We start from the raw sequence: 15,731 nt of genomic DNA on the forward strand, positions 1-15,731 counted from the left end.
AAAATAAAACCCACAACAAATACTGTGCCGAGGTATCGATTGCAAACGTAGTTTCGCAACGTTGACTATTATAAATAGTTATATGAATAATGTTCCACCGTAAAATCGTGCGTAACTCATCGATGCATTCACACAATAATAACAGCATATCGGAAGTCTTATTTTTAGGTTACGCAAGGTTCTCTACAATATCAATTAAATATAAATTTATTGTTGATTGGTTGACCACTAAACAATTTTGGTCTGATTTATTGGTTCATTTCTTTAAAGCCTCTATATTCTTGATCTGTCATGACTCATTATAGTAGACTAAGTGATAATAATTTAGAATATGTAATTAATTTCACCATTCTTTGTCTAGTTTTCATTCACGAATTAACGTTTTGCAGCTCTCCTCCCATTTTTGTCCCATTCCTGTTGGAATTGAAATAATTTAACTGTATCAAAAATAATTAACAATAAGAAGTCACATAATATTGAAATTATCAAATGCCTTATTTCCTTATAAATTCTTAAAATACAAAATATCCAAAGGAGGTTTTCCTGTTTTACCATGTATTTGTATTTTTCTTTTGTCTTCACTTTTTGTATAATTTTGTTGTGTATGGATGATATCACAACTGCAACTAATAATTAATATATTGATTTGTCTTAATTTTTTTTATTGGCAGGGTTGAATGAATCTGTGAAAAATGAAGTCAATCTGAACATAAAAAACCACAGTAGTTATGTAAACAAAATTTATTAATTTAAACAGATAAAAAAAATACAGATAAATAATAGTGTTTTATTGGGGTGTTAACTGACTCATCAATAGCTCGGGTAGAATATGAGCAGTTCAAGTCCTTAAATTAGTCGCTTTAATTCAATCAAAGCGAATAATAAAATATCATACTCCATGAGATTCCACAGTGAATTGAGGTATTGGAGGTTGTTGTCACCCAATTTTCTTTACTTCCATCAGGATCCATCTTGAAGCCAGCCTTAAAATGGGGTCTGCGTGTGTGTGTGTGTGTGTGTGTGTGTGTGTGTGTGTGTGTGTGTGTGTGTGTGTGTGTGTGTGTGTGTGTGTGTGTGTGTGTGTGTGTGTGTACCCCATTTAATGCAAAGTAGCAGCTTGACAGCTCAAACTGGTATTGGCTCTTTTTTGATGGGGAAACTGTCCCAAGTCAGGCCATCACCAAGTGGTGAGTGAGTAGAGGGCAGCAGGACACGCGTGAACCAGTGACTGTAAGGCGTTGTGCAAATAGAGGTTAGACCAGATGGTCATGGATTAAAAAAAAATATATATATATATATATATCAGGGGGGGAAAAAAAACACACCTTCTCTTCTCCACACCAAGGAAGATTTTCCAGTTCTGCAGCTTGCCATAGTTGAATGGGTTTTTGTATACCTGACACACAGGGTGAGCAGTTAAGTTTACACACTAATTGAAAAAAAAAAGATCTTAATCCTAGCGAGGATTCATCACCACACCACAAAGCACTCACCTGTCCCATTTTTTTCATTCGACTTCTTTCTTTTGAGTTAGTGTGCATCTCTATGCTGGTTTCACCTCGCGATATGAGAAGTGCATGCCACGTGGTTAGTGCTCCCAAGACCACCGCCACAGTGCTGTAATGGTCAATATATTGGAATTAGAGCCTTTCTAATGTCTATGCACCACCGTCACTAAGCAGAAACTAATCATCAGCCATGCTCTACTTTACCACTTTGATCTTGAAAATGATTTTACCTGGTGAGCACCCACATGTAGATGATACTCTTATCCATGATCCTTTCCTTAAAAGTGTATGGAGGTGCCGGTGTCACATAGTCAGCCTTAACAAAATTTAAAAAAAAAAGAGCAGAATCAGTAAATAAATGTTGAGAGACACAATTTTCATGAATGGGTACGAGTAGTTAGTACCTGATCAGTGGGGAGAAGCCCTATTAAAGGTCCCATGCCTGTTACAGGAACCCCTGCTCTTTGCACTTCCAGATGTTTGAAATGCTAAAGTAGCAGCCCACAAACACCCAGCCCAGCATGAAAAGATAACCCAAGGAGAAAGGCAGCAACAAGAGAAAAAGCATTACAAGCTTCAAGCACTTTAGTCAGGTGAAACTTGTGCTTTTCACTCACCTCGAGGGCATAGTACGCAGCCAGGAAATCCGTTCTGCCGTTCACGCTGCAGTAAATACAGCCCAACGTCATGGAGACGCAGAAAGAGAAGAAGTAACGGTGGTTCAAATGACCAACGCAATTATTCAACCAGGCTGATTGGCAGACATTAAGGATGAAAACTTTTGCCAATGTGAGAGTTGACACAGCGGATATGAGAAAAGGATACGACAATGATGGTCCATTTTGAGAATGCACCTGCATAAAGGAAAGAATGTCACTGTCATTTATTTTAAATAAATAAAAATAAAGAAATGTTTTTCATTACTTGAAAAAGATTTGCAGAAAACTTGATTGTTTTGATTAGCTTCAGTAAAAACGCATTACAAAATATGATGTAAAATATGATGAAGTAAATATGACTCCTCATATTTGGTATTCACCTGTTGCAGATACTGCAGTGATGCGTTCTTGCTGGTTTGGGAATGACACATTTTTTGCAGACAGATACAAAGGGAATGTCATTTTTTTCCTGAAAGAAATCCAAGATATTCACAAAACATTGATCGAGCCAAACCATCGTTATAGTAACTTAAATGTCAGTCTTACAGAGGGAGGGTACCCTGGGGCGGTCTTGACAGCCTTGTAGTAATGGAAGACAATCATGATTAGGTTCCAGTGTCCATAGCAAAGGTGCCAAATAAGCCATGCAGTAGTATATGTCCTGAGTGCATTTGGTAAAAGGACGACGTAAGCCACCAGCAAGATGGAGGAGGTCAGTATCACCACCATCCACACAAACACCTTAAAAGCAAAAACAAAAGTAATTTCAATCAATGCTGAATTATAATGACCGACATTTAAACAGTAACAGAGGCCAAATGAGGCAACGTTTTTTTTTTCTTCCTAAAAAGCAGATTTACTCTTGATTCCATAAAAATGTAAAGTACTTCAATTAAAAGATAGATTTGAAAAAAGGTGTATTTGCTGGATACAATTCTATGAGCACATACTTACCAAGCCAAACCAGCGTGTCAAATAATCCACAATCCATAACAATGGCTCAAAAAGAGATTCAAAAACTACATCTGAATCCGTGAGGGTGTTATAAAAAAGTGATTGCAGCAGTAGTTTCAAGTAGGCTTGTGGTTTGGACATCCACAGAGGCAGTCGGCATCCTTGTCTCTTTGGACACAGCCGCAATAGCACGCAGCGCAACAAGTGCATGAGAGAACCCGGACACAACCGCCACCGCCGCATCCTGCACTTGGAACAGCCAATCACCTGCATGGAAGAAACACAAAAAATATTTAGTGGAGATGATTTAGGAGATTGTCATTACTGGTTTATTTTGTACCTTGTTTTCTTCTCGATTGACAACCTATTCCCTTTGGCTTTGAAGTGTATGTCTTGAGACAAGACCTCAGAAGAGATTAATCAAATCCATCGATAAAGTGAAGTCATTGTTTCATGATGATTTTTTTTGTTTTGTTGTGTTTGTGTTCCACTGCAAAGAACCAGAAAATCTTGAGACCTGTTGAAAAGTGTCTTAAATAAACTGACGCACAGACACTAGTGTTTAAACCACTGACTGAGAGTGGATTTTCAAGACAATGTTAACTAATCTCTTTAATCCCTGAGAAGCGTCTTTAAAATACTTTGAAAATACTTGTGAAACTGCATCTAAACCAACAGCACTAAGACGGAATCCCACTCGTACAACTGATTATTAACTCCAGGCTAGAATCGTCTTTTGATAAGCCACAGACCGATTTTCACGTTCATTTTCCACCCATTTTAATATCTGATATTTTAGTTGAACTTATTGTTTAGTCATTACTTGACTCAGTGAGGGCACGGACTCCCTCTAGTGGCATGTTAAAGAATCACTGAATCCAAATTTCCATCTGTGCATATTGTTTTGAATTCAATACAGTACAGTCATTAAGTCCAGTTACATTCAATTTTACTTCAACATACAATATTTACAGTATTTGTTCATCATTTTTCGGTTTGATGCTTGGTGTGAAAAACAAGTTAAATGATTAAATGAAGCGTGGCTGTGGTAGAGCAAGGTCATCAATGACAAATGTCTAACAATGCAGTTAAACAATCATGTTTAGCTGCATTCCAGAGAGGGTGGAGTCAGAGGGTTTGCCAAATTGTCTGCAAGGAGAACTGATTTCGTGATTTGCACAATAAACATACACGAGTAGCTATAGTTGAAACAGTTACACATTGACAACCAAAAAGCGCTTTGGCTTGATCGTGTAAATACCGTGGGCATTTTGCAACAAATGGACAGCAGCCAAATCCACCTCGATGTGGATGTCATTCCCGTGTTGACAAATAAATACGAGCGCATCCTAAATCTAGCAAGCGACACATTTTTATGGAGGGGTACTCACTTTTTTATGAATGAAAAAACTGATGAAAAATGGCCTCCAATCGACATTTTCAAAAGGGCAACAAAATCAGGATTATTGACAATAAAAAAAAGCGACGGGTTGCCGGATAAAAGCAATTCGTGTGACAGTTGAGCGCAAGCTTGAGCTGGTGATTTGGTGCGCATGCGCGAGTGTGGCGAAAAGCATCATGGTCAATAGAGTCCGGATGTAAAGCGTTAGTAATATTATTGTTACAGGGTCAGCGCTGCGCCATAAACTTTATCAAAATATCACTCCAATACACAATGCTTTACGACTTAATTTACCTTTTCACCATTGCAAAATCGAGATTTGCAGTTTTTACCTCAGGGGATTCTGGGAATTGAAGTCCCATTGCTTGCTTTCTCACATCCAGGCATGTGCAGCAAGCTAGTAACGCGGCTAGTGGAGACCAGCTAACCAGCTTTCTAAACCAAATCGAGCTTTCTGTTGGAAATCAGTATGTCGTTTTGTTTTAATTTTGACGTAAATCCAACGACAACCACGGATGGCGTGCAGGGGGATACATGTGCATCGTTAACTGACAAAATTGGCCTTGTTGCGAAGCCTGTAAGTAAAGACAAAAGTTGTTCAAATGATTGACTGGGCCCATGTAGTATTTATTAAAACAGTGTGCTTGCTTCCATAATGATGAATTTGGGTTATTATTACAACTATGAAATCTGTGCTGGTGCTTGCATTATCCTACTTTAGTTGAGTTGTACTGGAGATTAAAGGTGGCAGTGCTATGACCTTTGTTTTGGAGTTATCCAAACTAAAAGATTTACATCACACTATGAAAACTAGTAAAGATTTTCATCTCTGCATATTTAGATTGACAAATTAAACCTTCATCCACTAGAGGACGTCCACTTACAGTCTGTCAACATTCAAAATAAGCCCCTCTAATACAGTGAATGTTAATGGCAACTAAATCAATTCATTTTCTGCATTACTTCCATACTGCTTTGTATTTTTTAGGTAAATGAAAGGGGTGGCTCAGCAGAGGCAGTAAAAGAGGCAAAAGAGCATTTCCCACCCTCTGACCCCCAGCACTTACTTGATGACGCCATTTATGAAACCTTCACCATCGGCACTCTTCCTCCCCTGCGCTTTCTCAACGAGACGCTTTTTGAGAAGACCATCAACGAAAGGGAGGACACGGAGAACATTCTGTCCCGCACGGCCGAGCAGAGATCTGACCTCATCTCGGGAGTGTATGAGGGCGGACTCAAGGTGTGGGAGTGCACGTACGACCTTCTGGAGGTAATCGAGATGGAAAGTGAGACATTTGGCGGCAAGGCTGTCTTGGATCTCGGTTGTGGCGCCGGGCTCCTGGGAATTTTGTCTCTGAAGAGAACAGCCAGAGAAGTCCACTTTCAGGACTACAACAGTACAGTCCTCGAGCAACTCACTATGTCTAATGTCATTCTCAATTGCCAAGATGATGACAGTGACGATGATGACGATAAAGGAAAGAGCACGCAAACAACCGACAAAGAAGAAGAATCTAAGATCAAATCTAAACGTGGCAGAAGAGATCTGTTTCTGCCAAGGTGTCGTTTTTTCTCTGGTGACTGGCGCACCTTTCTTATTTTGGCCTTAAGTCAGGTCCCACCATTGAAATATGACATTATCCTGACTTCAGAGACAATTTACAACACTGCTTATTACCCTGCGCTACACGACACCTTCCAGAGACTTTTGGCCCCGCGTGGCAAAGTTTACCTGGCCACCAAGTCCCACTATTTTGGCGTGGGTGGAGGTCTGCACCTGTTTGAGACTTTTGTGGAGGAGAGGGGTGTTTTTGCTGTGAATCATCTTTGGGATAGCCAAGACGGACTTAAGAGACATGTTGTTGTCCTGCGCTTTAAAAAAGAATCACACTAGTTCTCACGGCCCTCAAGGGAAAACAGGCCAACGCGGACACAACAATGGCCACACAACAACAAAAATGAAAAATAAAATGATATTTTGTACTTTGCTTTCATCAGATTTTAATTTGAATATTAAAAATAGATACAGTTTGCAGTCTGAATTTTTTTTCTGGAATTTTAAAAATATTGAATTATTGAAATATTTGCTATATGACTTCTATTATGCATTATTGAAATGGAAAACATAAAAAAAATATGAATAAACAAATGGTCTCAGATTCAACATGATTGCTGTTTTTTTTTTCCCCTTATCATACTTCCTATAAAACCATGTTCCAGTGAGGAACAGCTGAAAGGGTGCCGTTGCAGGTCTATTTCGACGATCTGAGAGGAAAGAAAAGGAAATGGGCTCAGTGACCTTTGCGAGTGATTTCCCCCGCGTTCAAACAGCAGCATGAAAGCCAGGCTTGTTTCTGAAGTCCAACACAAAATGTCAGTTGCAACTTACCCGGCTGCTCTAGGATGTTGCTTGAAAGCGGATTCGGGCGTTACGGTACGTCAGTGGTCTGTCTCTGTGGGGTCTCTGTAAGACTGGAAAAGGGGTTTTGCTTTTCGTCATCTGGTCCTTCTGGGGCAGAGTAAAATGCAAAAAAAAAAAAAAAAATCCTTTTCTTGGGTGTGGTTTTTTTTAAAAGCCACATGATGTGACACATACTGATGCTGGCTACATCCTGGAAGAATGCAAATAGCTATCCAGGAAATGCAGTGAGGTAAGATGTTCAGGCCTTTTGTTCAGAAATATGTATCAAGACTGGTCTTGTTACTAGACAATAGGAAATATTTTTTGGGCTTCATGATCTACTCACCTGTGTCCTTTTGACAGTCATATTACCTAGGAAGAGATTAAAAGCCTCTTACAGTGATACACGTTTGGGGAGGATTCTGTTCTGTGTTACCAGCCATGACAACAAAAGCTGTGTCAGAAATATTTGACCTATTGGAGTTGTGATGTCGGAAATGCCAGTCACAAATTTTCCTGGCCTGTGGTGCTGAAAGCAATTGTAGCTGTTGGTTAAGTGCTGACGTCCTTATAAGTTAGCATATCTAGTTACCATGTGCTGTGTTGCTGTGTGAAAGCATACACTGCCCCATTTTGCTGGATTCTGTGTTAAAAAAAGCATTGGCAGAATTGCCAAATGATGTTTGAATTCTGGTTTCTTGTCACTATCCTATTGAGCAATAATGTTGGCGCTGAAGTTGTGACATAGCAGAGATCTGCGTAGATGTAACTCAACTTTTCCGTAGCTGACGTCATCAGTATTTTATTCTCTGGACCACAACTTAAACCTGCAAAGATCTATTTTTTTTTTCATGACTGTTTTTCCACCCACACAGCTAGTTCTAATGACAGCTGACGCACAAATTGATAAAGCTGCATCATGTGAAATATGTATCCTGCTGCACTCCAAAAAGAAAACGCAACTTGACGGCTGATCAGTGATTCCGGAAAAAAAAAAGGTGCCCCAATTTTGTAGCGCACCCTGAAGGGCATGGGGCCATTTTGGCATTCACTTACAGCGGGACACCACTATTTTACTTTCCGAGTCTCGAGTTTCCATTTACATCCACTGGGTCAGCGTGTGTCTGCTTCGTCATCGTCTCGTCACAGGCCGACAGCTGAACGCAAGCCTGTGGGGGAATTCCTGACTCCAACGGTAAACGCAGCCTTTCCCCTTCTTGGCTATATAAGTACAGGGGGGGGGGGGGGGGCAGGGCCCATCAGATGGTTTTCCTCAGAACTATTATGTGTTGATTCACAGTGTGGGGGCGTGATGTTGACTCCCACTGTTTCCTTCTTACTGGGAAGTGACTGGTGAGCTTACCGAGCAGAGGGAGTGCATGAATAAACGATTGCGAGGAGGGCGGGCTAGAGGGAGGTAAGCCGGGTGGTGATGTGAAACATGACGGTATTTAAGGTCGAAGCAGGATGTTAAGTCACACTGGAGCTACTCGAAAATGGAACACGGAGAAGACAGCAGAGAAGACTTATGAATTTTTTTTTGGGGGGGAGCAGATCCTATCGGGAACTGAAACATAAGTTTTTGATTATCCGAGACAATGGGGGGGGATGCACTTGACCAAGAGAGGCAAGTATTGAGGTTAAACTAAACTAGACTTGTTTTAAATAGGCAGAGAGAAAAAGAGTTCATTCAAGGTAATACAAAGGGATTTACTCACCTGAACTTGAACCTGAAATTTATCCTCGTTGAGGATTTGGGTTGTTGAACCGGTTGTTTGCAACTTCTGCTAATGGAATATTTGTCATTTCCTGGCCACACTCAGGTGCGGCCTTTCCTCCATTGTATTGCATGTAGTATTCTGAAGGATTCTTCTTATCTTATCAGGAACTATACAGTATCACTCTGCAGCCAATCAAATCAATGAATGTAGGAGAAGGGAGAAGCAACCATGCCATTGTTTGTGAATGTAAAAACTTCCTCATGGTATTTTGACCCTATTCCTGAAGCTGTTTTTTTTTTTTTTTTTTTCCTTGAACGTGTAACTTTGGAATCACGTCATCTGGTGACCAGGGCTATCAGTGCTTGCATCAGTCTATCAGGCAGAAACTATCTTTGGGTAGGAGTGAACCATTTCCAGGAATAAGGAAGAAAAAGATCCAGATACGCTCAGCAGGCTGCAATGTGACCATCATTGACTTTGTAGAGGCTTGTTTCCCTTTCATTTCATATTCATATTATTGAAAAAGAATATTCAAAAATGACGGTTCAGCTGTGTAATATAGTGTAAAATGTCTATAATACAATTTTTAATGTCTTGTCGTTTTTTAGCAATAATTTCATTGATGTATACAGTAAATCAGGCTTTCACTGGTCTCCATAAATTTGTCGTGAGTCAATTGGTTTAATATGTGATTTTAATAACTTACATATGTTAAATGACCTATACTATTGACCTTCCTACAGTCTCTGTATCGTAAAACTATAGCTGAAGACTTCATTTACACATGTGCTCCACTATGAGAACTGAATTCCATAGATGGTGGCATCTTCAGGTGTCATCTATGGGCTCAGTTCTTTTGGCATGGCACTGACAACGACAGAGCAGCGGAGAATGGAAATACATATATATACTACAGGGGTACTGTATTGCGCAAGGATTATGTGGAATGCTTGAATAAAGGATACAATGTCATCACCTACTCTGTATTTGACTGCCTGATTTGTTTTAAAGTGACCTTTCTGCATTCTTATATTGCACAAATGTCAATGTGTTAGGTACTACATTTATAATTAGATAACAACCATTGATTTACATTTTCCAATCAAAAAAAGTGTTCTTATGATATGAAAAAAATCTGGTATCTTGCATTTGCTCTACATTGTATGAGCTGTGGAGGTAAATGGCTGTGCATCTTCAGTGGCAGAAGATACACGAAAATACACCCAATTTTGTATCAAAATACAACATGCCTGGATTGAGAGCTAGGCTCTGTGCTTCAGCCCAAATTGCACATACCATGAATTGCGATGACAAACAACTATTCACGCTATGGACAATCATTTGATAATTCAATAAACGTAGCGTGTGTTTTTGGAGTGTTTCCCCATACACATTCAAAGTAACTGCAGAATTCTAATCGTATGGCGTAGCACAACAACCTCGTCAAAATTATTTACAGTGAAATCTTAAATGTTAAGCATACCGTAATGGCCCGAATATAAGACGGTCTTATTTGCATTGAAATAAGACTGAAAAAGTAGGGGTCGTCTTACATTCGGGGTCTAGACATTATACCCATTCACAACGCTAGATATAAAAATTAAATTTTGTGTTCAAAAAGTCTTTTTTCATACTTGAGTCTTGAAAAAGAGAGTGTCGTCTTATATTTGGGCCAATACGGTATTTGTCGCTTGTAATAATAAATAAATAATAATACAATAGTCTCTTATTGGTTCATGGCGACGTCCGTCTATGACGTCACTACACATGAGCGACCAATCGCTAGCGCTTTAGGAGAGGATGCTCAACAGGCTGGGCCCCATCTGGGCGAAGCGCATATTAAATCCACAACGGCGCTACTGTGAATCTTTTATTGTTTAGTAGAACTGTTATTATCCGAAGTGCGTTTGTTCGTTTGGAATAGTCACAGTTACGTTGTGGTTTGTATCTTAATAAGGCTCGTTTTGAGGCTGTGGCATGGATGAAGTACGGCCTAACAGCGGTGCCCAAGCGCACGGGCTATCGTCACTGTTTCCCCCAGGACTGCAAGCTATCTACGGGGAATGTCGGCGACTTTATCCCGATCAGGCAAATCCGCTCCAAGTTACAGCCATTGTCAAGTATTGGTAGGTACACACTTGATCTTTTAATATGTTCAGTCAGTTTGAAGTATGCTTTGTGGTTGCGGGTGTAAAAGTTAGCTTCGAAGCTAACACTGTAGCTAAACATTAGTTGATCGGCTAGTTTCTCGTAAGCCTAACAAGCTGCACATCAAAACCGTAAAGATGCTCCATTTATTGTTTCTTCCCGCTCGTTGCATGGCCATTATGTGTTGGTTCACTTTGTATGTAAAGTAGTGTGTGACATGATTCAATGGATCATTCTTGTGTTTTGCTGCAGGTTAGGTGGTCCAGACCCTTTAGATTATATCAGTATGTATCGAAATACGGGCTGTTCAGCTCAGGATGTCCAGGAACATTGGCACTACGTCAGCTTTGGACTCAGCGACTTGTATGGAGACAACAGGGTTCACGAGTAAGTCGTATTCAAGGCTATGGTTGTTCAAATACATGGATGACCTCTGCTCCCCAGTTCTCAAAACGAATTAGCATTTTCTTCATTATCTAACCCCAAGATGATCATTTGGATTTGCATTGTGCCTCTGACAAGACTCATGCATATAACAAAACATGAATACACACACACACACACACAACTGCTGTTTTGCGGCTGACCACGTTTGTTTGTGTCAGATTTACAGGAATAGACAAACCCAGCGGCTTTGGCTTGGAGCTTACCTTTAGACTGAAAAGAGAGATGGGGGAGACGGCCCCGCCCACCTGGCCTGCTGAACTCATGCAAGGCTTGGCGCGCTACGTGTTCCAATCAGGTGAGACGCCAACGACCCTGATGAACATAAGCCATAATTAATACGAATCATCAAGAGAAGAATATAAAATGAAAAGCTACTATGTCATGTCCAATATTCTTTTACTAGTATAGTTGAATTTGAATGTTATGGTCCCATCGTGAAATGTGCCATATTTTGGAGGAGACTTTTTGACCCATTCTGAAAGAAGCTCGTTCTCTCCAGTCTTCCCATCTCTCGGCCCTCCAGCTGGGATCAATTTGCTCGTGGGTGGGCCTGGCGTCTGAGTTCAGCGAATGTTGATCCTCCCCCAAAACATTTACCCCACAGCCAAACTAAACTTTCTGCATACTACCTCCCAGGCAGATGCAAATGTAGTTTGGCACTTTTCTTGTCATCAGGTGTCAACTTTTGTTCTCTCAGTCCTCTTTGTATGTTGCTGTCAATTCAGTTTTGTGTAGATAGATGGCGGTACACTCACAGCCCCTCACTAAATGCACTCTAATACACATGACTGATTCTAACTCATCTATTCATGTCCCCACAGAAAACACATTCTGTAGTGGAGACCACATATCGTGGCACAATCCGCTGGACAACAGCGAGTCTCGCATCCAGCATATGTTGCTCACAGAGGACCCTCAAATGCATCCCATTCAAACTCCTTTTGGCACCGTCAGCTTCCTGCAGGTGGGTCAAAATGTTTCGTAGCATACTTTCACATTGCTTATTAGGGGGAAGAAATTTGTGTAGTTAATGCTAGGGAAATCAATTTCTAAGCTCGTTTAGTATTGGGGAGAAATCAAATCATAGAAGAGCAAAAAAAACAACTAAAAATAAATTTGGGAAATAGATTAAAAGCTGATAACGTACGGTCAGAGCGTATAGACCATAGGTTGCGTTTGACTTATCATCAAGTGCTCCTCAATCTCAAATGTTGTATGGTGGCCCACAGATTGTGGGGGTTTGTGCCGAGGAGCTGCAGGCGGCGCAGCAGTGGAACGGCCAAGGCATCTTGGAACTGATGCGAGGGCTTCGAGTGTGAGTTGAACTCAAAGGCAGCTTACCATTTTTGACTGAAAACTGAGAAACAATTAGTTTTCCTTGTCTTTGTGTTATAACTGTACATTTAAATGAGTAAAACCACGAGTTATATTTTCATTTTTTCTTAGCTCAAGTGGAGAAAACAGAATGTTTTGTGTTCAAAATGCTGTTTTTGTCCAACTATTAAAGACAGTTGTTGTGTATGTAGAGCTGGCGGTCCCTGGCTGATCACAGACATGAGGAGAGGGGAGACCATTTTTGACATTGATCCACATCTACAAGTAAGGCTAAATTGCCACCAACTGCACAAGAAGCATTAAAATAATAATAAATATGTTTTCCAGCAAATATCTAACATGTAGTTTTTTGATCAAGGCTTGAGGTGGAAGAGGATTTAATCCAGAACACTATCTGAATACTAAAAGCAAATCAAATGTCAACCGGCCATAATTAATATAACCCTCAAGTGTCTGAAGCGCCCCCTTTTGGTGCCTAATCCAACCTGCAGGCCAGGCATTGATGATTGCGTCTGTCTTGCTCATCCAAGCAGGAGAGAGTGGACCACGGCATTGAGACGGAAGGCTCCAACTTGAGCGGGGTCAGCGCCAAATGCGTGTGGGATGACCTGAGTCGACCGCCGGAGGACGACGAGGACAGTCGCTCCATTTGCATCGGCTCGCAGCCTCGCAGGCTCTCCGATAAAGGTGCTTGTGCTTTTTGGGAAATGTATGTCGTGCACGTCGGGAGCCTTCCACACTGACCGTTTGTGTATTGACAGACACGGAACAGATCAGAGAGACTTTAAGGAAAGGCTTGGAGTTCAACACCAAGGCAGCACTGCCCCCCATCAGCAGCCAGAAACTCGATAGACCTCAGTGAGCACACGCAAACACACACACTGGTGGCTTTTTTTTTTTTTTTTTGCTGTCAGGCTCCATTTCAATGTTCATAGTATTGTGAGATCCACATTAAATTATTTTAAAAGTTGCATAGAAGCATTTCCTGTACACACAGCAACTTCCTCACTCTTTATTGAAGCAAGTCACACTTCCTCACTTCTCTTTCCCTTTTTTTTTTTTTTTTTCCTTTCTGTCTTCTCAGAAGTCGAAAGGACAGTTTGGAAAGCGAGAGCTCAACAACCATCGTCCCGCACGAGTTAGTCCGGACACGACAGTTGGAAAGCGTCCATCTGAAATTCAACCAAGAGTCCGGCACACTGCTTCCGCTCTGTTTACGGTACTTCACGTTATGCATGTTAAATCAATTAGCTTTGTAGCGCTCGTGCTGTTTTTACACTTGAGAAGAACATGGTCAAACCTTATTTATGGCAAACCTGACGATACGTGTTTGGCAGTTTCCATCATGGTTGATTGGTAGTCCTTCCCATGTTTGCATATGTTCACGCTGCTTTCCCGAGTTGCATAATAGACTTTGAACGAATGTCTCACAGGGGCCGCTTGCTGCACGGCCGACATTTTACTTTCAAAAGTATCAACGGCGACACGGCCATTACCTTTGTGTCTACCGGGGTGGAAGGAGCCTTTGCTACTGAGGAGCATCCATACGCAGCTCATGGCCCTTGGCTTCAGGTACGAACAACAAACGTCCATTTAGCCGTACTTCCCAAGGCATTTCCTTAGCTCCTGTGTGACAAAAGCAGATTATTTTTTATTCTAATCAACTGTCACTACTGTGGTTCCTTAGAGTACATTATATATATTAAATATTACGGTTTGATTCTTGTAGTTATTTTAATGAAAGACTTTCTGTGTTCCCTTTTTAGATATTGTTGACTGAAGAGTTTGTGGATCAGATGCTTGGGGATTTGCACGATCTTAATACTCATGAGGATGTGAGTAAATGTGACCAAGTTGTACATTTTGTGCCTCCATTTTGTTTTGTCTCACTTTCATTTGCTCTTTAATAGACAAAACTACCAAAAGAATACAGTTGGCCCGAGAAAAACCTAAAGATCTCCATCCTGCCAGACTCCGTGTTTGATAACCTTCTGCAATGAGCCGGGAGATGCTTAATCACTAAAACAACAATAAAGGCAAAACCTGCTCAGGGGACACAGTGGCCAAGTGTCCTCACTAGAGAAACACGATCTCCAAAAGACTGTCAGTCGATCCGGGCCCCTCAAAAAACTCAGGTCCAAAACATAAACGCCGCTAACAGTTTAGCCGTGGAGGTGTGACATCACAAGCAATAACTTGTGTTCTATTTATTCCAGTGGCCACAGTAAAGACAAAGAAAAAGTCAGCTACTGATCCATTTTAACATGTGTTTGTTTTTTTTTGCTGTATGTGTACATCTATCAAATGCTGGACATTTTTCCTCTTATTATGCCAAAGGTGAAGACGATCACTCAGTCAACTCTTGTCTTTTATAGCTGTCTAATGCAGCACATACAAGTCCCTATGCCAAGATTTTGTATAGCGAGAGAGGGGAACCTTTTTCCAATCATTTCATCAAATTCTCCATGGACCGTATTAAATATATGAAGTAGAACCATTTCCTGAGGTTGCTAGGTCCAACATGTATACAGTTCTTCACCCTGTTTACGTTGAGTCAGTTATGTTTGGAAGATTTCCAATTGATTGTGTTACGTAATATTGTGGCTGTTTTAAGATGCCAATCTCTTCAGCGTTAGCGCCAGCGGCCAGCCCAGATGAAAAGGTTTTGATTTTGGTCTTGTCGTTTGGACCATCAGTTTGACAATGGGTGTCCTCAGTGCCTCGAATTGAAAAGGACCACACACAAAGCTATGTTGACTCAGTCAACCGACTGGATTTGAATCTTAGTAACACCAAAACTGAAAAGACCAATTTTAATACATTGCCTTTTCTGACCGCGTGTGCTGTTACAACATACTGTATGTTATGACATGTCGGGGGGGGGGGTTGTCTGTTTTTTTTAAATCGAGCTATAAATGTAGATAACTTGGTTTTGTTATTTGCCATTTTATTTGACTGAACTTGCCGATTATAATCCCAAGTGCATTAAAGACTAGCTATATACACCAATAAAGCTGGAACACTGATAAATAAGCATCTGATGTATTTTTTTTACCTGCTAAAAGTGCAGCAATCATTAAAGCACGACTTGAATTTTTTTTTATGCCTGCTTGTTATAATATTGGGCATAAGTGTTTATCAATTGTGCAAAAT

General features: G+C 40.7%; 3 protein-coding genes across 7 annotated transcripts; 2 read left to right on the forward strand and 1 right to left on the reverse strand.

The window, feature by feature from the left end:
* Positions 1-726: 726 nt before the first annotated feature.
* zdhhc16a (zDHHC palmitoyltransferase 16a) lies at positions 727-4,648 on the reverse strand. 3 transcript variants are annotated; one of them, XM_085922690.1, is made up of 12 exons: positions 4,513-4,648; positions 3,462-3,638; positions 3,122-3,388; positions 2,714-2,908; positions 2,548-2,636; positions 2,334-2,362; positions 2,126-2,259; positions 1,913-1,996; positions 1,739-1,824; positions 1,494-1,617; positions 1,326-1,396; positions 727-1,228 (listed from the first exon to the last, which is right to left on the reverse strand). In XM_085922690.1, the coding sequence occupies exons 3-12, from the start codon at positions 3,362-3,364 to the stop codon at positions 1,126-1,128; spliced, it is 1,158 nt and encodes a 385-aa protein (XP_085778816.1). In that variant the 5' UTR covers positions 3,365-3,388; positions 3,462-3,638; positions 4,513-4,648; the 3' UTR covers positions 727-1,125. The 3 variants fall into 3 exon arrangements, with proteins under 3 accessions (XP_085778816.1, XP_085778815.1, XP_085778817.1); XM_085922689.1 differs by lacking the exon at positions 3,462-3,638 and having other exon boundaries at positions 4,513-4,628; XM_085922691.1 differs by lacking the exons at positions 1,913-1,996; positions 3,462-3,638 and having other exon boundaries at positions 4,513-4,628.
* A 17-nt stretch (positions 4,649-4,665) lies between these two features.
* On the forward strand, positions 4,666-6,685 carry mettl18 (methyltransferase 18, RPL3 N3-histidine). Its single transcript, XM_085922692.1, has 2 exons — positions 4,666-5,100; positions 5,512-6,685. The coding sequence occupies exons 1-2, from the start codon at positions 4,993-4,995 to the stop codon at positions 6,418-6,420; spliced, it is 1,017 nt and encodes a 338-aa protein (XP_085778818.1). The 5' UTR covers positions 4,666-4,992; the 3' UTR covers positions 6,421-6,685.
* Positions 6,686-10,407: 3,722 nt separating this feature from the next.
* Positions 10,408-15,605, forward strand: sufu (suppressor of fused homolog (Drosophila)). Of its 3 annotated transcripts, XR_015067367.1 has the most exons (13): positions 10,408-10,774; positions 11,049-11,183; positions 11,402-11,538; positions 12,065-12,207; positions 12,473-12,558; positions 12,770-12,842; positions 13,109-13,265; positions 13,340-13,436; positions 13,663-13,797; positions 14,012-14,150; positions 14,345-14,413; positions 14,489-14,713; positions 14,795-15,605. XR_015067367.1 is itself a non-coding variant. In XM_085921699.1 (12 exons), the coding sequence occupies exons 1-12, from the start codon at positions 10,626-10,628 to the stop codon at positions 14,576-14,578; spliced, it is 1,410 nt and encodes a 469-aa protein (XP_085777825.1). In that variant the 5' UTR covers positions 10,408-10,625; the 3' UTR covers positions 14,579-15,605. The 3 variants fall into 3 exon arrangements, 2 of the variants coding, with proteins under 2 accessions (XP_085777825.1, XP_085777827.1); XM_085921699.1 differs by having other exon boundaries at positions 14,489-15,605; XM_085921701.1 differs by having other exon boundaries at positions 13,112-13,265; positions 14,489-15,605.
* The last annotated feature ends 126 nt before the right edge of the window (positions 15,606-15,731 follow it).

This window comes from Syngnathus leptorhynchus, chromosome 10, assembly GCF_054491065.1.
Source record: "Syngnathus leptorhynchus isolate UIUO chromosome 10, UIUO_Slep, whole genome shotgun sequence".
Classification (NCBI taxonomy): Eukaryota; Metazoa; Chordata; class Actinopteri; order Syngnathiformes; family Syngnathidae; genus Syngnathus; species Syngnathus leptorhynchus.